Here is a 22,292-nt window from a genome sequence, read left to right on the forward strand (position 1 = left end):
GCGCAGGCGGCTCATGCCTATAATCCCAGCACTTTGGGAGACCAAGGTGGGAGGATCGCTTGAGGCCAGGAGTTCGAGATCAGCCTGGGCAACATAGCAAGACTCTGTCTCTACAAAAAATAAAAAAATTTATCCAGGCATAGTGGCACGTGCCTGTAGTCCCAGCTACTCAGGAGGCTGAGGCAAGAGGATTGCTTGAACCTGGGTTGTCGAGGCTGCAGTGAGCTATGATTGCACTGCTGCACTCCAGCCTAGGTGGCAGAGAGGAACCCTGTCCCTAAAAATAGGAATACTGTTATGGCTCTGTGAGGTTTCAAAGATGGTGTTGGGCAAGCCCCATAGTAAGTCATCAGCCAGTGGAGGCTACTCGAACCGTCTTTATTTTAAGTCTTATCAAGGTTCTGGGAAGAATGCAGCTGAAAGGGTCAAGGCTACATGGAGACCCAGACCCAAGTGAGGTGTCTGATGCTTTGACCACTCACCCTGACAACCTCATGTCAGTAGCAGCTTCCGGGACCCTCTTTTCTGAGGATTTAGGAATTTTTCCCATTGCCTATTCCGGGGGGGCTGGAAGTGGTTAGAAAACATGAGCTGAGTGAAATCAGAATACTGGCACACATTGAGTGGACTTGTTCAAGGCTAAGAAATAAGCCCGATGTCTCTCCTACCAGCCAGAAGGCTGCTTAGGCCACCGAAGGCAGAGCGCCGTATTGTCCTCTCCCTGCCATGGAGCTGTCGGGCTTGCCGGGAAAGGCTGTCGGCCCAGGATTTCCATGTGCTCTGTGCTGCAGCTGGGCCCTGGAGGCACTGGGGCTGGGCGAGGTGGGTTGGCGAGGCTATGGCAAGGGCCTGTCTGTTCCTCAGACCCACTCAGGGAGTGTCCCCTGAGGAATGTGAGCCACACGCTAAAGCTCCTTGCCCCCTGCTGAGAAGGCATCCTAGAGGCTGTGCAAAGCCCGCCCAGGCCTGGGCGAGGGGTGGAGAGGGTAGACCGTTTCTCAGCTTTGTCTTGGAGATGGGCCACTGGCTCTGTGGGTTATGAGAGGCCCAAATCCCCGGCACATATGGGCTCCGCGGGACATGGGCAGCTTCTGACGGCTGCATCACTGACTGGAAATGCCCTGGGTGGGAGGACTGGGGACTGTCATGCACAAACCACCACCTCAGCAGCTCCTCCTGCACATGGGGGACCTCGTGCAGCCCCAGAGTGAGGTCATGGATGGAACGTGACTCCCACATCTCACCCCGTACCCTGATTTGCGGAGGAGGGTGGGTGTGGGGATCCAGTCTCTGTGTTCGTTCCCGGCCTTGTGGGAGCATCCTCGCTCAGTCACGCAGACACGTCTGCCCAGCACCTGCCTGCCTGGTAACTGAGCCCTGCACCAGGAGCAGAGGATCTAGAAACGCACAAGCTCTGCCCTCTGCATCAGGGAGTTCTTGGCGTTTGAGAGAGGTTTCCATAGTCTCCAGTGTCATGCCTCTGTGAAATGACAGAAGTATTTTTCACATTAACGACTTTCATAGTGGAAAATTACCATGAGATTTATAATGCCTTAGATTTCGTATTCATTTTATTAATCACAAGAGAAAGAGCAATAGTGTCTTATCTGCATGAGACATTTACTCAGGGATAGGTAGTGACACACACGTAGGTTTGCAGACACAGAGCCATCGACGCAGGTGATGAACTGGGCATGGTCGATTGAGTCCAGGCCACTGTTGAGAGGAGTGAGTTGTACTACCTTCGGATGCCCATGGTGTCAGGACTCAGATAAGTGGTGGAGGACACCTGTCCTTGGATTGGAATAGTTACAACACCCTAGCAAACCATCTTCAGTCCTCATAGGATGCTTAGAACAATTTAGGATTCCCTCCCTTGTTCCTCTTCTAGACTTGAAACCTTTCTGTTTGTGAGTGATTTTGCCTTTTTCATGCAGTGACATTAATTGAGCAGCATGGAGATAGTCATGGAAGAAACAGCTGAACCTACAGGGCTTAGCTTCTGGGGAGGGGAGCAGGCAGGCAGCACATGGTTAGGACGCAGCACCGTCAGTGCTGTGCAGGGGGTCATGGAGGGGAGGGCGCCTCATCCAAACATGGGCTGGGGCCAGGGAAGGCCTTTGCTGGGAGGGTGCTGTTGAAAGTGAGGCCTGAAATAGCTAGGAGTTAACCAAGCAGGGAGAGCCAGGCAGAGGGAGGAGCAAAGGCCTGGAAGCCCGAGAAAGCAGCATGCAGGAGAGACACCCGAAGTCAGGGCCACAAGGTCCTGGTGTGTCCGGGTGGACGGTGAGGGGTGAGGCTGGAGGGGCTCTCGGGGCCCAGCCATGGAAGGTGTGCAGCATGCCCATCAAGCATTTTCACGAGGCGGGTGGTGTGGGGTGTTTCAGAACATTTAAGCACTTAGGCTGCGTGGCCCCAAGTCTGCCCGATGCATGAGCCCTGCTTTCCACCACTGCTTCCCCGAGTCCCACCGGACAAGGAAGCCTGGCCCAGGAGTTTGGTTTGTGTCTTCATGGGGCGAGTTCTCAGCATGTAGGGCAGTTCTGGCCCCTGGGAGGTGTTGGAGAGATGCTCGTTGAGTGAATCGTATCTGGAGCTGGCTTTGGGCAGTGCTGCATTTGCAGAGCTGGTGGCTGCTGTACTGCATTGGAGCCCCCACCTTCTCAGATACCTGCAGAAGCTGAATATGGGAGCACACACCTCCCGGGGCGGGCCTCCCACCTCAGCACTCAGGTGTATGTTGGACTCAACTTGGAATGCAGCTCAGAGGCCTGGAGCTGAGCTGCTTTGAGGTGGGAGCCAGGTACCATCTGAGCCCTGCTGGGGTTGAGGTGAACCCTTGCCCCCAGTGGCAGATGCCTGGGCCAGTCACTCCCTCCAGTGCTGAGTGGGCTTCATGTCAAGGCCCGGCGCTACCTTAATGCATAGGTGACTTTGATGGGCCCGTGTTGCTTTTAAGAAATAAGTGTGTGCCCAGCTTTACGTGAAAATCCAGGTTTTTCAGGGTGTAGCGATGCACATTTCCAGGGGATTTGCCAGTCCTTAAGAACAGTTCCTATGCAGTTTAAAGCAGACAGCACCATGAAGAAATGCATCTGTGGCCCAGGCATGGTGGCCCAGTGGCCCATGCCTATAATCTCAACACTTTCGGAGGACAAGGCAGGCAGATCTCTTGAGCCCACAAGTTCGAGACCAACCTGGGCAACATGGTGAAACCCCATCTCTACAAGAAAATGCCAGAAATATCAGCCGGCTCTGGTGGCAGGCAGCTGTGGTCCCAACTCTTGGGAGTCTGAGGTGGGAGGATTGCTTGAGCCCTGGAGGAGGCTGAGGTTGTGGTAAGCCGAGATCTGCACTCCAGCCTGGGCGACAGAATGAGACCCCCTCTCAAAAACAAGAAATGCATCTGTGAATTGAGGTTGACCCACAGGTGGTAAAACCTTAGATTAGAAAAGACCCAAGTACGAGGTATGTTTATCCAGAAAATAAAAATGAAGTGGTTAGAGAGAAGGATAGATGGATGGATATGTGATAAAGCACAGATAGCAAAACTTGTAATTGTAGAATCTAGGCGGTGTGTGTATGGGTGTGTGTGACACAATTATTTTGACCTTTCAGGAAATTTTATATTTTTTTGTAATAAAATGTTAGTGTTAGAAGAGATATTCCAAGTAAAAGGTCAGTGGGACAACAGGCACTTTGCCTAAGCTCACACTTGGTCAACCACATCCATTGTGAAACAGTTAAAAATATTGATCAGTTTAAAGCTGTGAAGCAGTTTCCCATAAGTCTCAGCTCTTCATTTCTCAGTTTCTCAAGATGTGGTCTGTGTCTGTCTGTATCAGGATCAGCTGAGGGTTTGTGTTTAAAATGCAGATTCCTAGGCCCCACCCTAGACCCCAGGGAGTAAGGGCAGGCCCTAGAAATCTGCATTTTACAGGCCCTCTCCCAGGCCATCTTGTCCCCCTTAAAAAAATAACCTTACTTTAAAAAAATTAATGTGTACATTATAGGAAACTGAAAAAGACAAGCAAAGAGCAAAGTCCTCCAGAATCACAAGCAGTTTACAGTTTGCCGTGTCCTTCTGTGTCCTGTGTGTGCACACAGCCTCGTTTTACATGTTTGAGAGCATGCAGTATATGTCATGCTTTTTCACACATCATGAATATTTACCAATTTGAAATCCCAAAGCTGTATGAGTATTTTGATAACCAAGAATACACTACACCACAACTCAATCTGTTAGGAAAAAATGTAATCCTGCCTTTCTTTGGACATAAATGTCACAGACGACAAAAATGGCAACAGGCTTCTAGATAAAAGTATTGGCAGAGTTAATGTTAAAATACTATATTCCCTTAAGGCTCAGTTTAAAATAAGACATAAAGCAACAGAGTACACTAAGTATATTTTTGGAAGAGAATTCATTAGCAGATCTATACCGTTAAAATATTAGCAAGAAGGTATGTTTCCATTGAATTCCTTAATGTATGCCTATAGTACAGCCAAAAGAGATGCACACACGTCAGTGGCTGTCATCCAAATGGAAATATGAACACATCTGCGTGTGTCTGTCCCTTTATACTTCCTGGATTCCTCCCAAGCTGGAGGAATACGGTTGCAGACGAACAGAGTGCTTTTTTTCCCCCCTGAGGCTCTTCACTCCTGGATTCCCTCCGGAAAGGCAGGGTTTGCAGAGCCAAGGGTCAGTCTGTGGGCAGCGTGTGGCCAGAGGCTTTTTGTGTGGACCTTGAGCCCCAGCAGGCAGGACTCTGTCTTACTTGACTGCGTATACAGAGAGCCTGGCACACACGAGGCACTTGGTAATCACGCCACTCTTTGCTCTGCAGTTAAAAGGCTTGCAGTCTGGGGAGGAGGGAACGGGAGGAATCAAGAGTTTTTCGATTCCTCGGGACTGGAGACAGGGCTGTTAGGTGAGATAGGCAGGAGAGCAGAGAGGTTATTGGATTTGTGCCAGCTCGAATTGGTGCAGCACTTGCAGGTACAGTGGGAGACACTGGTGGCCGGGTCCGCCCAGACAGGCTGCCCCGTCTAACCCGGAAAGCACATCGGTGTGCATCACCGAAGGGAGAGCGCGTCCTGCCATGTGGGAGGACGAGATAAAGGACCCAGGCTTCGGGGCAAGGGCAGATTAATTTTGGTTACAAAAACATGGAACACAAATGTACATGGTTTGTTTTCAAAAGTCTGGCAGCTATTTTTTACTCCTAGCCTAGCTTACATAAGAGGTGAAACAACTAAATGAACAGCAGAGTAAGTGTCCCTCGGTCCAGGAGGAAGCGTGCGGGCAGGCGTGGGGTGTCCCTGACTTCCCTTTGTAAATAGTAGTTCTTCTGCTCGGTGCTGTCCATGGCATGGGGGTTGCCCTCAGGGCTGCGTGGGAGAAGGACGCATATTTTTAAAATTGCATCCCATATTTTAAAATTGGCTGCAATTTTTCCCATATTTTAAAACTGGCTGCAAGTTTCTACTGCAGGCAAAGGGCAGATGCATAGATGCTGTGTGCATCCTGAGCGGAGTGGATGTAACCTCTCTCTGCTTCTGTGTGATTTACGGCTCTCTAGGCAGCACGGGCTCCCAAATAGCCCGAGGGGCAGAGACCTAGCTGGGCAGAGTCTACACCCAGGGGCAGAGACCTAGCTGGGTGCAGTCTACATCCAGGAGCAGAGACCTACCTGGACACAGTCCATACCCAGGGGCAGAAACCTAGCTGGGCACAGTCTATACCCAGGGGCAGAGACCTAGCTGGGCATAGTCTAGATCCAGCTCGCCAGGTGTTAAGCAAGTCTTGTCCCCATCTGTCAAAGTGGGGGGTGCTCTGGGGCATGTCTGAGACCTTGGCATCCTGTGATACAGGAGCATGTTTGCAATGGGCTTATCCTGGGGTGCACCTCTCCATGGGGAGCCTTCCTGACAGGGAGCTGCCCCAGAGGAGGTGGGGACCCTGGAATAGATCTCTGCAGTGAGGGGTCAGCCAGAGGGACAGAAAGGGTTGTTGGCCAGCACCAACCAATGAGGAGCTGGGCTAATGATCATTCCCAGAATGTATGTGTGTGTCTTTCTCTCCTCTCTCTTGCACGTGCACACACACGTGTGCACATTCTCCCCCCGCCATGGTGACCAGGAATGGGGTGGGGCGGGAGCTCTGCTGTGGCCTGGTCTGCCTTGCCCACGAGGCCTGGAGATAGGGCCCCAGCTCTCCTGCCCTCCTCCAGCCTCCTCTGGCCCCACACAGCATCTCCTGCAGCTCTCAGAGGTCTCAGTCATCTTCGGGAGGAAAAGGTGCTTGGGACATGTTTGTTGATTTGGGTCCAGTGTCTTGAGGCCCCTGAGGCTCTCCCATCTTTTACTTAAAACAGACCTTTCCACTTTCCTCCACTCTCTCCAGCTGCCTCTCCCTGGGCTCAAAGGCAGACCTGTGTGAAAGCAGTGTCATCTGTGGGCCCATTTCCCCCAGTCTCTGGGGCCACCTGCCGTGCCTGCACACCCCCCCCCCCACTTACCAAAGCCACTCTTGCCAGTGAAGAGTGCTCCTGACATGGACATATCCGGCAAGCACTCCTCGGCCCCAGCTTCTCCTACCACTTCCTGCCTGAGCTTCCACTCTCCCCACTCCTGGACTCACCCTCCCCTCGCAGGCCCACCCCTCAGTACCAGGGCCCTCATCCACCCCTCGGCCTTTGCTCCTCTGGGCTTTCTCCAGGGATGGCTCACCTGCCCCGCCCACTTCTCTTAGCCCATACACATAGACCCTTGAGTGCCAGATCTTAATCTTTGGCTGAGGCTCTGTCTTGTGCTCCAGGCCTCAGTGTACCCGGGTCGTCCAGAGACGTCTCAAGGCCAGTGTGTTCAGAGTCATTGTCTTTCCCTCCACACCTGCCCGTCCTGTCTCTGGTCTGGAGTCACATCCACTCGGGTGCTCAAGCCAGAGCATAGGGCGACCTTGGTTCTTTGTCTTCCTGCCTACCCCCCGCGTCCCATGCCCAGGTGCCCCTCCTGTTTATAAGCCTGTTTCTCACCTCCCAGCATCTCCCTGTCCGGAGGCGGGTGTTGAAGAGGGCGCCTCAGCCTCACTGGCATCCTTGCTCATGTTACTCCAGAGTTTGCCCGTGGAGTGCCCTCACTAACAGTCTGGACTGGCCAGTCTGCCTCCGTCTGTCCTGCTGCAGAGGCCTTTGCAGCCGCTCTCCATGGCTCCTGGGTAAAATCCACACTGTACCCTCGTCTGCCACTTGCCCCCTTCAGCTCCCCCAGGACTCCTGGTGCTTTTGCACAAGTGCTTCCTTGGCCCAGCCCCGCTCTCTCCTCCCAGCTCGCTCCTCAGACTCCAGGGCCAGGTCAGGGATGGGGCGCTGATCTGTGCAGCCTGCGTCTCCCAGCCTCCTGCTCCAGGCACCTTGAAACCCCTCCTGACTGCAGGCGGTGCTTGTCACGTGGCACTGTCCTGTCTGCTTCCCAGCCAGAGTGGGAGCTCTTTGAAGACAGGGTCTGTACCTTATTGACCCCTGGTCCTCTGTGCCCCATGCGCCTTCTGGCTCAGAGGTCAGCAGATGGCAGTCCCTGGGCAAACCCGGCCCCCGTGAGTTTTTATGGACACAGTTGTGTTGGAGCACAGCTAATGCCCATTTGTTGTCTCTTTTTGTGCTCCCTCTGTGGAGCTGAGTAATTGTGACAGAGACTTAAAACCTGCAGAGCTGAAAACATCACCTGACTGGGCCTGCACAGTCTCAGGGGCTGGCCCAAATGAGGTGCACAATTGGGTCTTTCAGTGAGTGGTAACTAGACTGTGTGTCTGTGGAGGTTTCCCTGCCTGCTAGGAATGGTGTCAGGCCCTAACTGTGTCTGTGCACTGAAGCCTTATGGTGGCTCTGCAGGTTTAGCAGCCACATTCGTTCCTTCCCTCTTTTCAGATGAGGAAACTGATGATTGATTAATTAATAACATGGCAGTTGCTAAGCAGGGGGACCTGGGATGGGAATGACTGTCTGCCTCCAAGACCTTGATGCTTGCCTGTGAATGAACGTGAGCTTCAGCCTTCACAGGAAGGAGGAAGTAAAGGGGGTGTGGGGAGTGCTGAAAGTGGGGTACTCTCAGGAGGGGTGAGGGGCTGCCACTATCCGAGGCCGTGGAGGCCTGAGGAAGGGCCCCAGCCTCCAGCAGCTCACATTAGAGCTGACACATCACGTCATAATCAGGGAATGTCAAGATTCAGGGTACTTACTAAGGACACCTTGACCGCAGGGAGGTCTTCTGTTCCCACCTGGGACTTTGTGTCTTTTGTGTCTCCCTCATTCCTTAATAACTGCTGAGGAGTTGTGATGAGGTTCAGCACACTGAACCGGGCGTTGGACAGGACAGACCTGACGTTTGGTTTAAGGTTTAAGTCCCCCATGCTCCTCAAAGCGGGCGAAGTTTGAAAACAGGCAGGTGAGGTTCAAGGGATGTCCACGAAGCTGGATGATTAGGTAGAGTTCAGAGCGGGGGTGATGTTTCCTGGGTGGGTAGGAGGTCTGCCCACCCTGAGTCAGCTGACCCAGACCCTCCCCACTGAGGATGCCCTGGGCTGGCCTCCTGCTGCTATGGCCTCCTTTAGGGAACTGTACGGCATCGTGGTCGCTACCGAGCTCCCTGGTGGAGGACAGCTCGTTTCTTTGATTCTGTACCCACTCTGGTGCTGCGTGCTCCTCAGGGGTCAGGAGGCACCCTAGAAGCCAGTTTTTGCTGTTAACATGCTAGGTGCTCCACGGCGAGTGCTGGGGGTGCTCTGTTGGTGAGAGTTGGTGGTGATGGCAGCTGGCAAGTTTGTAGGTCTCAGGCACTGCACATGGAGTATTTTACACGTATCATCCGAGCTCCGCATCACCCTGCCTTCAGGCCCATCCTGTAAAGGAGGAATCCGGGTTGAGAGTGTATGTAGCAGCCCTGGGAATCGGGGCCCGTTAGCTCCCATGCCTAATCACTGCCCCAAGTCGCAGTGGCGGATTAGAAGTGAGCTCTCGAGCCTCCTGGACCAGCCCTCAGGCCTGGCCTGTGACTTCATGAGTGTGGTCCCCTTAGCTGTTTGCTGGGCTGGGCCAGGCCTTTAGCCCCCCAGGTCACTGGTGGTTGGGGCCGTGGTGGGGCGTTCTGGCCTTGGACAGCTACCCAGAAGTGTGGAATCGGGCTTCCCACTCCTCCTCACCAGGTCCCCGGGGGAGCTCTGGGCTTGCTTCGGGAGCTTGGCCGCAGCTGCTTCTGGATCCGGCTTCTCATTTCAGAGGTGGTGGTGGGGTGTGCAGGGCACTCGAGATGTTTTTGTTACCTTATATATAGTGGAGGTTGAAATGGCCAGAAAACCACGGCATATTTGAGTAGCAGTTAGAAATCTTCTGTTCCATGCCATCTCCCACTCCTGGCCATCCCCATTCATTCCGGGAAGTCTCTTGAGTTCTTTAAGGTCCACCTCACATGCCGCCTTTGATTCCTCCTTGTGGCATGATTTGGCCAACTACTGTTATTGAACACTTATGCGAGGCTCACAAGAGCAAACGCACAACAGTCCCGCCCGGGGTTCCTGATCTAGGGGAGGAACAGGCCGGCCTGCTATGGCCTCAGAGCAGACCAGGGGAACACTAGGAGCCCAGAAGCCTGACTTGGGTGGGACACAGTGAATTCTCAAGCCCTTCTCCAAGCGGATAACTCAGGCTGGGTCTTGAGGGCTAAATAGGAGTTGGTTGTGAGGGTGAAGCGGCGGCAGCCTGTGCGGTGGTTGCTTAGGGCCTGAGGGTAGTGATGCTGGGGAGTGCTGGTGGTGGACCCTGCTGGAACACTGGTCGGAAGAGTGGGGGCAAAAGCCAGAGAGAAAAGACCGGGCCTTCTTTCTGCCTTGAAGTCTGTCATTGTCCTCTGGCTTGTGTCATTAGTACAATAGGGGCCTTTCACCCACACGAGCCCCCGAGGGTGGGCTTCAGGGAGCCGAGGGCAGTGAGGAGAGCACAGGGTCTGCAGCTTGTCAGGCTCCAGCTTTGTACCTCACTAGGTTCGTGGCTTTGAGCTCATTATTTTTTCTGAGTTGGTCTTTCATCTGCAGGAAGGGACTGTCCCTGCCTCTCTCTGAGGGCCACTGGGAGTAAGGCGGTTCATGGATTGCCTGGGCCAGGGCCAGCCACATAGTAGATGTGGTCTCTGCTGGGGACAGGCAGAGAAGGGCATGCAGGTGAATCCAGAGACTTAATGGTCAAGCCCCTCACCCCTGCCAGGCTTTGATCAAAGCTGTGTCCGCTGGCTGGAAAGTGTGTGGCTTCCCCTGCACCAGGAATCTTGGATTCTGGCCCACATAGGAAGATGAGCACATGGTGGATAAGCAGGAACTTCCCGCCTGGTTCCCAGTGTGATTCGTGAGTGGGACAAACCTTAGACAGCTCTGCCCACCGAAAGAAGCATACAGGTTCCTGGCGTGTGCCGTTTGTAACCTGCAAAGGCATTTGGGGGAAGCTCAGTTCCCCGCCAGATACCGAGCAGTGCTTGGAAGGGCCCAGGAGAAGAGAAACCAAGAAAGCCCTTAGCCTAGGAACAGTGGAGATGTGGGCCCCGGACCGACTTCTTCCCTTGTGCACATCACTGCCTGTGACAAAAGTAGATCCAGGTGGACCCCTCAACTGTGTGTATTTGTGGAGTTCACATTTGTGTGGCTTGCTGTGCTGAGACTTTAACTGTCTTAAAGACCCCCATTTCCAGGAAACTGCCAATAACTTCTCTTTTCTAAGAGTGTTTGTAAGATACTCAGATTCAGAGCAGTGTATTGAATGAGAAAACTTATCTGAGTAGCTGCTTTTTTTCCAGGCCCCACATCTGTAGAATGAATGTTGAATCAAGAGGTCTACTAGACTCAGACCTGGAACCCAGGATTGACTCTCGACCCCACTCCTTCCTTGTTAAGGAAATGGGCTCAGAGATCCCTTGTCCGTCCAAATGAGATGAAGAATGTCAAAGCCTTGGCACTATTCCCAGCCTATCTTGATGCATAGATTTTTTTTCTTATAGCAGAGAAAGTCCGTTGTCCTTGCCCAATTAGAAAGGGTGAAGATGGGCTGGGCGCAGTGGCTCACGCCTGTAATCCCAGCACTTTGGGAGGCTGAGGCAGGTGGATCACCTGAGGTCAGGAATTCTAGACCAGCCTGGACAACATGGTGAAACCTCATCTCTACTAAAGATACAAAAATTAGCTGGGCGTGGTAGCGGGCACCTGTAATCTCAGCTACTTGGGAGGCTGAGGCAGGAGAATTGCCGAACCCAGGAGGTGGAGGTTGCAGTGAGCTGAGATCGCGCCACTGCACCCCAGCCTGGGCAACAGAGTGAGATTCTGTCTCGAAAAAAAAAAAGTGAAGATGATAAAAACAAAAAGTGGAGAAAAAACTTCCTGCCTCGGACTTCCCTCTGGATTGTTTGCTTGGGTCCAAATGCCTGAAAGAGCTTTGGTTTTAGAATTCTGTCCTAATGACCCAGGTGCCTTTATCTGATGGTTCTCATGTATGTTTTTGCTAACCAGGAGCTGAGAGAAGATAATATCATTTTAATTGAAACCAAGGCCATGCTGGAGGAGCAGCTGACTGCTGCTCGGGCCCGGGGCGATAAAGTCCATGAACTGGAAAAGGAGAACCTGCAGCTGAAATCAAAGCTTCACGACCTGGAATTGGTACTGCAGGCTGTGTTGTTACTGCACTGAAAACAGATTGGGGTCGGGCACAGTGGCTCATGCCTGTAATCCCAGGACTTTGGGAGGCTAAGGTGGGAGGATCCCTTGAGCCCAGGAGTTCTAGCCCTGGCAACCTAGTGAGATCCCATCTCTACAAAAATTAAAAAATTGGGCATGGTGGTGTGAGCCTGTAGTCGCATCTACTTGGGGAGACTGAGGCGGGAGGGTTGCTTGAGGCTGGGAGGTTGAGGTTGCAGTGAGCCATGATCACACCACTGCATTCCAGCCTGGATGACAGAGCAAGACCCTGTCTCAGGAAAAAAAAAAAAAAAGAAAAGAAAACAGATTGGGGCAGGTTCAGGTTTATGCCGTGCCCTTCTCTGATAGTTCAGCTACTGGGTTTGTTGCTGCTCCCGCCGCTGCTGCTCCTACCACTACCACCAATGACTTGTTGACTGCGGGGAGTCGCTTGCTAAAATCAGCAGGCTTGAGTGGGTGCCACTTAACACCCACAAACAGAGAGCACTTGACTTCTGTATTGCTTTTCTGTAGGAATGAGTGTGCATGTGTGTCTTTTGCAAGAAGGGTCTTTGCTGTTGATGGTGTGGGGTGAGCTGTGATCTGTTAGCCTCTTAACAACTTTAGAGACCTTAACAGCTTTAGGGCTTCGCTAGAGCCACGAAGCTGCCCATCGCTGCACACTTGCTTTAAAGCCCTGTGCAATACGCCACTTTCTTCAGACAGCATTCAGTTAGGGACCTCGGGTCTCTCTTCATAACCTAGGTAGCCAGGTCAGCGTACCTTTGAGTGGCTTTATCTCTCATAGCAGGGCCCTGTGTTGGGGCGTTTCTGTGCAGCTCTGTTTATTTGGAAGTGAGCCAGTAGTACATCTTCATCCACAGCACATGATGGTAGCTGTACAGGGGCTGAGGTCTGTCCAGAGGGCTCCCCAGCTGTGCAGCCTCACTTCTTGCCTCTTCTTACCCCAGGACCGGGACACAGATAAGAAACGAATTGAGGAGCTGCTGGAAGAAAACATGGTCCTTGAGATTGCACAGAAGCAGAGCATGAACGAATCTGCCCACCTTGGCTGGGAGCTGGAGCAGCTGTCCAAGAACGCAGACTTGTCAGACGGTAGGTAGTGCCTGGTGCCAAGGAGCCAGCCTGGCCGTCGCGGCCGCTGCCTCCAGGGAGCTGAGCCCTGGGCTCTGGAGCTGCCATGTTAGCCCATCCATTAATCCCAGGCAAACACGATTTCCTTCAAGCGCCACTTGGAACTGTTTCATTACAGTTCTCCCCGGGGAAGACAGGAGGGGTCTGGCAGCCTTGATGTCAGGACGCAAAACACAAATTAAGTGTTGCTAGGTTTCCCAATTCCCATATGGACATTCCCAAGAGCTTTCAGATTATAGTGCACTGACACCCAGAGGCTCTCTTAGGCCATCTGTGGATGGCTGAAAGCCCTGGATGGCGGGAGTCATCACCAGTGGGCACGAATCCCTGCTATAAATGTACCCTGGGCGTTATTTCCTCCATTCATTTGCATAATTGGGCAAGATGGAGGCAGCCTGTTTTCTCTCTCCTGGGTGTGGGGGTTGCTGAGTGGCTGTTGCCCCTGAGACCCAGTTTCTCAGCAGCGCCTCTGCCGGGCCTCTCCCTTTCCCTCTTCCCTCCTGGACTTGCTCTGCTGCCCACTGCCCTGCGCGCCCCGAGAGGAGGTGTCGGTCATGGGAAGCGTGGGCGGGGCCGCACTCAGCCCCGCTCGCAGGAAGCCTCAGCCCCGGCAAACAATGAGCCAGTTCCTGCGTTTGAAAATAGCACACGCTCACCGTTCCGGTGCACGTGATAGTGCAAGTTCATAGTTACTTAGACTTTCCAGGGTGTGATGGGGCTTTTGGCTTGTTTAGGGGGTGGCTTTAAAACATTCTGATAGACATCTAAGCATGCTGGAAAGGTTGGAAACAGGTGAATATTTTTTGTATTTGGGGGTTTCTATCAGTTCCGAACCTAAAATCAGTTTCACTGTGAATCTGTGTGAGAAGTTCGCTGTCTGTGCTTTGGTATCTGTGCGTAGCGCTGGGGCCTGAGGGCTGTACGAGGGGGATCCCCCCAAATCCCTCCCTTCTGGAAGTCCAAGTTGAGGGTGCCCCCTGGTGGAGCAGAGAGGTGGTACAAGCAGCCTAGGATGGTCTCCCTCAACGAAGTATTTGTTAGAGACCATGGTGGCTGGTAGGGTGAGAAGGCCTCACCGATTTACACTATTTTGTATAGTATGTGAGCTCTTCCAGGTTAATACCATGATTTATTCTTAGTCTTGTCAACTCCTAGTGCCTAGCTAGGAGCTGACATCATTCTAGTGTTTGCTAGAATGATGGCATCGTGCAAGCGAAGCCTGAGTGTGTGGGGCGGTGGCTTTGAGAGCCAGAAACACCTGGCATAAAGCCTTGGTTCCTCCACTGGTTTGCTAGGTGACCTAGGGCAAGTACTTAACCTTTTAAAACTTTAGTTTCCTTACCTGCAAAATGGGGGTAATGAACCTGCCTCACAGGATGGCTGTGAGGATGAGTGAGAAGACAGAGGAGCGTGAACCCCGACTCAGGCCCTTGGTGTGTTCCGTAGAAGGCAGCTCTTCTTGTCTGTCTTACTAAGACATACCCAGTTGCTCTGGTTGCTGGGGGTGCTGATGAGATTTGCACTAGTAAGGAAACACTGGGCCGGGCACAGTGGCTCATGCCTGTAATCCCAGCACTTTGGGAGATTAAGGCAGGCAGATCACTTGAGGTCAGGAGTTCGAGACCAGCCTGGCCAACATGGAGAAACCCTGCCTCTACTAAAAGTACAAAAATGAGCCAGGCATGGTGGTGTGTGCCTGTAATCCCAGCTACTCAGAAGACTGAGGCAGGAGAATCGCTCGAACCTGAGAGGTGGAGGTTGCAGCGAGCCAAGATCACACCACTGCAATCCAGCCTGGGTAAGAGAGTGAGACTCTGTCTCAAAAAAAAAAAAAAAAAAAAAAGAGAAACACCTGTGTTTTAGTAGTAAACCATTGTGTCATTTTAATAGTCTTCGAGGCACTGACTTTAATGGAAGAGGAAATGAAACATCGACTCCATTGTTTAACTCATAGAACCTTAAAAATTATTCTCTGTTGTCAGTTTGGGAAGGTGAAAATGGGTGGTGGTTATGGTTGCAGAAAAGTGTGCTTGTACCTAATGCCACAGATCTAAACACTTTAAAATGGCTGAAGTGGTACTTTTTACATGTATTTTTCTATAATTTTAAAAATGGGTCCTCCCCCATGAATTCTGCAGAGGCACTGTCCAGATGACCACAGGTTTTGAAATAATGGAGTCTTATTTGAGGCTCGGTGTCGAAGTTAGGTTAGTTTCATTTACAGCTTAGTTGGGACAGAGCCCTCCAAGCGTCTTTGTGGAGTGTGTGTGTGTGTTTATGTGTGTGTCAGCGCTGGGCTGGGGCCAGGGACACACCGTCGCCTCTACTGCTCGCCTGTTGTTGCTTTGGGTCTTTGGGGCGTTCTGGCCTGTTGGGTGGTCCGTGTCGTTATCCTTGGTAGAAGATGGAAACTCAGAGGGAAACAAGACGCTGTTCAGTCTTTATGATCACCCGGGAGATCTGAACACACACATTTCCAGATTTATGTGTTTGCTGTGAAAGCCATCACCCCCCTGTACCCACAGCCCCTGGGGTGAAGAGGTGGGGGGAGGAATAGCTGTATTAGCAACAGTGTGGAAAGGACGTGGACTCAGTTGGGTAAATGAGGGGTGGAAGAACCTGGCTCCCTTCTTAAGAGGGCTTTTACATACCCCTTTTTTCCCTTCCTGAAACAGCCCCATGACTTACCTAAAATCGTGCACCTGCTTACAGCAGGAAGGGCCAGGAACTCCCATTCCTGACTCGAGACTGTTCCCTTCTCCATTTGCATCTGAGCTGTTTAAAAGCAGAGTAGATAGTCTGCCTTTTACTATTTTTAGCTTATTTTTCATCTCACTTAGAATTTTGAAAGCAATTTGCATACACTATCACAGTTTTCTTCAACATAATTGTGAAGTCACAGAAAGAAATCTCTGCATAGCATCTCATCCAGGCTGACAAGTGCCCGGCACGTGTTCCAGTGTAGCTTTCTACCACCCGTGGCCGACGGGAGTGGTCAGTTACATGTTCCTGCCTACTGAGCAGCCGCAGTGTCCACTATGCTCTTGGGGGCATGGAATACATCACCTATGTACCATGTCTGTTAGCCTCTAAAATCCTTGATTGGACAGTTAGGCGCAGCCTGATGGCCAAATGTTTCCCTTAAGTGACACAGCCCTTGCAGTGGCTCCTGGACCTTCCACCTTCTTGAGCCCTGGATTGCTGCCCTGACAGACCCCAGCAAAGCCTAAAGAGGAACCCTCGGGCACTGGGAGTGGAGGGGCCGGAGGGAGGGTCCCTGGTTGACCTGTGGGAGCTCCTCCCAGGCCCCTTAGACCCTGGACTCTGGGACTGATGACCATCTCAGAGCTTGGGGCAGAGAGTGGAAGTGGAGGCCCACAGAACGCTGGGCTCTGACTGGACTTTGTCTTCAGCCTCCAGGAAGTCGTTTGTGTTTGAGCTGAACGAATGTGCGTCCAGCCGCATCCTGAAGCTGGAGAAGGAGAACCAGAGCCTCCAGAGCACCATCCAGGGGCTGCGGGATGCGTCCCTGGTGCTGGAGGAGAGCGGCCTCAAGTGCGGGGAGCTGGAGAAGGAAAACCACCAGCTCAGCAAGAAGGTACCTCAGCCTCCTTAGGTCAGCGGGGAGGCACAGAGCCCTCGGGCACCCTCCCACCCTCCCCAGTGCTTGTCTGGAGCACACGCACAGACACGGAGCAGCCGGGTAGAGCATGCAGGTGTCAGGGAGTGGGCAGAATCCTGGCGTAGTCACCACTGATTATAATGGGAACGGGAGTGAGGACTGGGGAGAGCCAGAGAGAGTGTGGCCCTGTCCTTGCTCCGCTGCCATTAGAGGATGACCTGGACATGTGACTTTCTTGTGCCTCGTTGTCTTCATCTGTGAAATGGGGTTGATGGGGTGCCTGCCTGTGAAAAGAAAACTCCCGTGTTCTCTTCTGTGCCACTGCTCCCAGTACCTCACTGCCTATACCAGGGGTGTGGGGTTTTCTCCACACCAAGCAATTCCCAAGTTCTCGGGGGACAGCAGCTGGGTATCCTACAGTGTGACTCAATTCTGACACTACAGACCCCGCAGCCTAAGGGCTCAGTCCCACCAGCCTGCCTCTCACTTCAGGTGCCAATCCAAGTCGGGATTGTCACCTGTGCTTCTGACCGGCTGGCTGTAGATCAGAGGTTCCCACCGCCCCCTTCGAGGGCTCCACTATTGCCTAGATGGCTTAGTAGTCCTTGTTTATTACGAAGTATACAGTGCACAGGCGGAACAGATACACAGGGCGGTGGCTGCGGGGAGTGGTGCGACCCTACCCTGCCCTCTGCGGGTGCCCCTCCAGCACCTCCACATGTTCACCAGCCTGGACACTCTTTGACTTAGTCCTTTTGGGTTTTTATGGAGGTTTCATTATATAGGCATGGTTGATTACATCATTTGCCATTTGATTAGTTCAACCTCCAGCCCCTCTCTCCTCCCTGGAGGTAGGGGAGACCTGAAAGTTTGAACTCTAATAACATGGTTGGTTCCCTTGGCAACTAGCCCCCATCCTGAGGCTCTCCAAGAGCCCCCAGTCCTCATTTATCTTAGCATACAAGAAAGACACCTATCCCTTTGGAGATTCCAAGGATTTTCGAAACTTGTGCCAGGAAATTTAGCAACAACCAAACACATGTTTCTTTCTTTCTTCCTTTTTTTTTTTTTTTTTTTTTTTTGAGGCTGAGTTTTGTTCTTGTTTCCCAGGCCGGAGTGCAATGGCATAATCTCAGCTCACTGCAGCTCCGCTTCCCAGGTTCAGGCGATTCTTCTGCCTCAGCCTCCCGAGTAGCTGGGATTACAGGCATCCACCACCACGCCCAACTAATTTTGTATTTTTAGTAGAGACGGTTTTGCCATGTTGTCCAGGCTGGTCTCAAACTCCTGACCTCAGGTGACCTACTTACGTCGGCTTCCCAAACTGCTGGGATTATAGGCGTGAGCCACTGTGCCTGGCCCCAAACACACATTTCTTATGCTGGGTGTTGTGGGGATTAGAGGAGGTAGTGTGTGTGATGGATTCGGCACATAGTAAGCGCTCAGTAAAAAGAGAGTAGTGCACTGTTACAAACTTTGCAATAGGGACCCAGGGAGACGAAGCAGTAAGGTACCAAATACCGGATGTTGAGTTGTTGACTACAGTGATAATGAACATCCTTGGGGCTGCAAAGCCTAGGTATGAATGTATGAGGCCTCTGATGGAACACCTTAGGGTCTTGCTAGTGGTAAAACAAGCAGGTCAGTGCTTTCTCCCTCCTCTGGGTTTATGGGATGGGGAGGAAGAGATAGCTGAACTGTGTTCTCTTTTAATGACAGCTGTTAGGTGTTCCTGGGATCACAGTAGAAGCCAGACATCTGGGCGAACAGATGAGGGTTTGCAATCCAGTCTTGTTCTACAGTTAAGAGGATCCCTGTCACATGGCAGTTTCCACCTCAGGTGCAGGAAGGGGCCATTGAGAGACTAGGCATTGCTGACAGGTCTTGCTCATTCCCGGTGAGAGAACCTCTCATCCACCTGCCTCACACTGGAGGTGTAGTGTGGGCTCTGAACGCACCAGCTGTCAGATTCCAGCCGTGGGAGGAGGCCGGAGTGTTCTTGCGGGCTGACTGCCATGCAGGACAGGCACATCTGGGTGTCTCCGAACCCACTGTGAGTCCTGGCAGTATCATCAACTGAGGCATCACTGTGGCAGGAGACCTGGGTCCCCTGGCTCTGCAGGGTTTTTTTTTTTTTTTTTTTTTTTTTGACGGAGTCTCGCTCTGTTGCCCAGGCTGGAGTGCAGTGGTACAATCTCAGCTTCCTTGCTATCTCCACCTCCTGGGCTCAAGCGATTCTCCTGTCTCGGCCTCCCGAGTAGCTGGGATTACAGGCAGGTGCCACCATGCCCAACTAATTTTTGTGTTTTTAGTGGAGATGGGGTTTTGCCATGTTGGCCAGGCTGGTCTCCTGACCTCAGGTGGTCCAGCCTCCTCGGCCTCCCAGTGTGAGCCACCACGCCCAGCCACTCTGCAGGTTCATGGTCTCTGAGGCTGGGAACAGGCCCCCCACTTCTGGGAACTGGTCCCTTGAGTTCCCTCATGGCACCTCTCCTACGTGGCTGCTCACTCTTGTCCCTTTGAAGCTTTGTGTGCCTTGCGGCATTTTAGCTGCCAGGTGGTTTTTCTTCTCTTTATAGGACAACAGAAAACATCCTTGTCTCATGCCACGTCTTCCAGTGCAGGGCAGCATGGGGAAAGTGACTCGGTTTTTTGAGACAGGGTCTCACTCTGTCATCTAGGCAGGAGTGCGATGGTGTGACCATGGCCCACTGCAGCGTCAATCTCCAGAGCTCAAGTAATCCTCCCACATCAGCCTCCTGGGTAGCTGGGACCACAGGCACATACCATCATATCCAGCTAATTTTTTTTTGGAACTGGGGTCTCTTTATGTTGCCCAGGCTGGTCTCAAACTCCTAGGCTCAAGCAGTTCTTCCGCATCAGCCTCCCAAAGTGCTAGCATCACAGGTGTGAGCCACCATGGCTGGCTCAGCGTTTTGGTTTCTTAGATTCATGTGGGCCTAGCACGGGAAATGTCTTCATAAATGGCAGCCCAAGCTTGGCCATGATAAAAAGAATTGGCCTTTAGGAAGATGAGAACTCCAGTTCTGCAGGTCCTCACGACGCTGCCCTGCAAAGCCTGCAGTGTTATCTCACTGGCCTAGTGACATTCTGTGTCCCCTCCTGGCAGGTCACCAAGGTGGTGCTCAGGCATCTCTCCGCCCTGTCCTGTCTGCTGTGGCCCCTCCTCTGTATAAACAGGACCTGGCGGGAGCTCCGCCCACCCATCGAGACTCCTTATGGGATTGTCTCTCAGGCCCTACCCACTTCCTCCCTGGCCCGATGCCATCCTCTCCTGCCATGGGCCTAGGGAGGCCCTGTCTTGGCACACACTCCCTGGTCGCGGGGGCACTGGAAGGGAGGGGCCGCCATTCGCAGGCAGAGCCGTCCTGTGTCTGAAGCCTGGAGCTCTTTCCTTCCTCTTGTCTTCAACCTGCCCTGAGCCTGGCTGGAATCTGGCCCGACCCTGCGGGGTGGTTCTCCCTTCACCCTCTGTCCACGTCTCACTCACGGTTTTATTGGCCCCAGTGCCCAGCCCAAAGCCTGACACGTAAGGGGAGCCCTCTGGCGTTTGACAGGTGAAACCTTCAGTACCAGCAGGAGGCGGGCTGTGCTTCAGGCCTGGCAACCCTCAGCCAGCTCAGCTCATCCTGAATTTCCCTCTCCAACCTCGCCATCCAGCTGGCATTTCCTAATCAGTAAGCAAGCCCACTGGCCCTGCTGAGTCCCACAGGCGGCCCTAGCACCTACCTGGCTCTCCACCTCACCCCGAGTGTAGCCCAGGCTGCACGCTTGCTTTGGTGTGGGACCTCTGGAAACCATAGTTCCCTGAAGTTAAAACATCTTTCCTTCTAACTCAGGGTACCTCCATGGGTCTTGGAGAAGCCCCCTCCTTCCTCTGTGTCTGTAACTTTGTATCGAAGTCATAAGAGTTCATTCTTTGACTCAAGAAGGAAAAAGAATCCTTATTTTTAGAGGAAGAGGGGCAGCCCTTTGGGGACCTGTCACGAGAGGCAGGAGCAGCTCATGTACAGACGTGCAGCCTGGGGGCTGAGGGGCAGGGTCCTGGCACCCACAATTCCTGAGAAAACACGAGACCGTCGCCCAAGCCAGGGGCTGCAGGGAGGACAGGAAACCCTCTGGAGGCCCGAAGGCCTGCAGCCAGCCCGTGTCTCAGCCCAGCAAGTTCGTCAGGGGCTTGGGCATTCTTCGGGGATGGACCTGGAGTATAGGACAAAGAACCACAGAATGAGAAAGATGAGGGGTCCAGCAGGGGTAGTAGGACCCAGGAAATCACACCTTTGACCAGAAGCAACAGCAATCAGAAATGCAAGGGTTGGCCAGGCGTGGTGGCTCACGCCTGTAACCCCAGCACTTTGGGAGGCCGAGGTGGGCGGATCACCTGAAGTCAGGAGTTCGAGACCAGCCTGGTCAACACGGTGAAACCCCATCTCTACTAAAAATATAAAAATTAGCTGGGCGTGGTGGCGGGCTCCTGTAGTCCTAGTTACTCAGGAGGCTGAGGCAGGAAAATTGCTTGAATCTGGGAGGCAGAGGTTACAGTGAGCCGAAATCATGCCATTGTACTCCAGCCTGGGCAAAACTGTCTCAAAAAAAAGCAAGGGTTGAGTCAGAATCTGCATTTCAGTAAGTCATCTGCGTGCTCATGTGCAACGAGGAGCATGAGGACCTCTGTTCAGGTAGTTCGTGTTTAGGAGGGCTGGGCACAGGTGGGTTCTGGCATAAGAGCTTGATGTCAAGGAGATCACTGGGTGGCTGTCCAGGCCAGACAAAATGACAAAATGTGGCCTGGCCTGTGATGGAGATGGTGGAAGTGTGGAAGAGGTAGAAAGGACAGGGCTTGGTGACAAATTTACATGGAGGTGAAAGAGGAAGAGGTATAACAGAGGGCCACTTGAGCAGCCAGGTGACATCACCAGCCAAGGCAGAGAGTCTCTGGGAGGACAGGGAGATGGGTGTATGTGAAGGCCCCAAGGGCATCCAGCGGTGGTGGCCCCAGGCAGTGGAGCACATGGCAGCAAGGATAGGGCGGAGGGATACTGGGGAGATGGGGATGGGTTGCTGCTTGGTGACCTTACTGTCTTAAGAGTGACAGCTGTGGTGTGGGGAGGCTGCTACAGAATGACGCCAGGAGGTCTTCCCTTGAGAAAACACCCATTAGTGCATTTTGTGGGAGTGAGAGGTTTCCGTTTTGTTTTAAATCATGGTTCACTTCGTAGGACTGACGTCTACACTGGGCTGGGTCTTTTGGTTCTGCAGATTGAAAAGTTACAGACCCAGCTGGAGAGAGAAAAGCAGAGCAACCAAGATCTGGAGACCCTCAGTGAGGAGCTGATCAGAGAGAAGGAGCAGCTGCAGAGTGACATGGAGACCCTGAAGGCTGACAAAGCCAGGCAGGTAGGTGCCTCTCCCAGAATCCCTGCCTGCAAGACGGAGAGCCAGGATTACCGCCATTCCTGGTACTGTATTGTGGATGCATGGATTATCTGTTACCTAGCTTAGCCACAGCTTAAATCAGCAATTCTCAATTTCCCAGCTGGCAGTGGGAAAAGGTGGGGTGAATTTTGCTTCCCAAGGGACATTTGGCAATGTCTCAAGACATTTTTGATTGTCATGACCCGGGGGAAGAGAAGGGGTGGTGCTCCTGGCGTAGAGTGGGTAGAGGCCAGGGATGCTGCTGCTACACATTCTTCAGCGTGCAGGGCAAGGAACACTCCATCTGCAAATGTTCGTGGTGCCCCAGCTGAGAATCCTGGCAAACCCGTGTGGTTTTATTTGCCT

The 22,292-nt window shown here is 52.7% G+C and overlaps 1 protein-coding gene across 5 annotated transcripts in view; it reads left to right on the forward strand.

Annotated features, from left to right (window-relative positions):
• The window catches only part of LOC105467551 (coiled-coil domain containing 88C), a 149,184-nt gene that overhangs the window by 81,390 nt on the left and 45,502 nt on the right, over positions 1–22,292 (forward strand). For all 5 annotated transcript variants that reach the window (XM_011717225.3, XM_071099712.1, XM_011717227.3 and 2 more), the window contains 4 exons: positions 11,549–11,695; positions 12,685–12,829; positions 16,282–16,466; positions 21,771–21,908. In XM_011717225.3, the coding sequence (XP_011715527.2) occupies positions 11,549–11,695; positions 12,685–12,829; positions 16,282–16,466; positions 21,771–21,908 (615 nt within the window). The remainder of the gene's footprint in view (positions 1–11,548; positions 11,696–12,684; positions 12,830–16,281; positions 16,467–21,770; positions 21,909–22,292) is intronic.

The sequence above is a fragment of the Macaca nemestrina genome, chromosome 7 (assembly GCF_043159975.1).
Source record: "Macaca nemestrina isolate mMacNem1 chromosome 7, mMacNem.hap1, whole genome shotgun sequence".
NCBI lineage: Eukaryota > Metazoa > Chordata > Mammalia > Primates > Cercopithecidae > Macaca > Macaca nemestrina.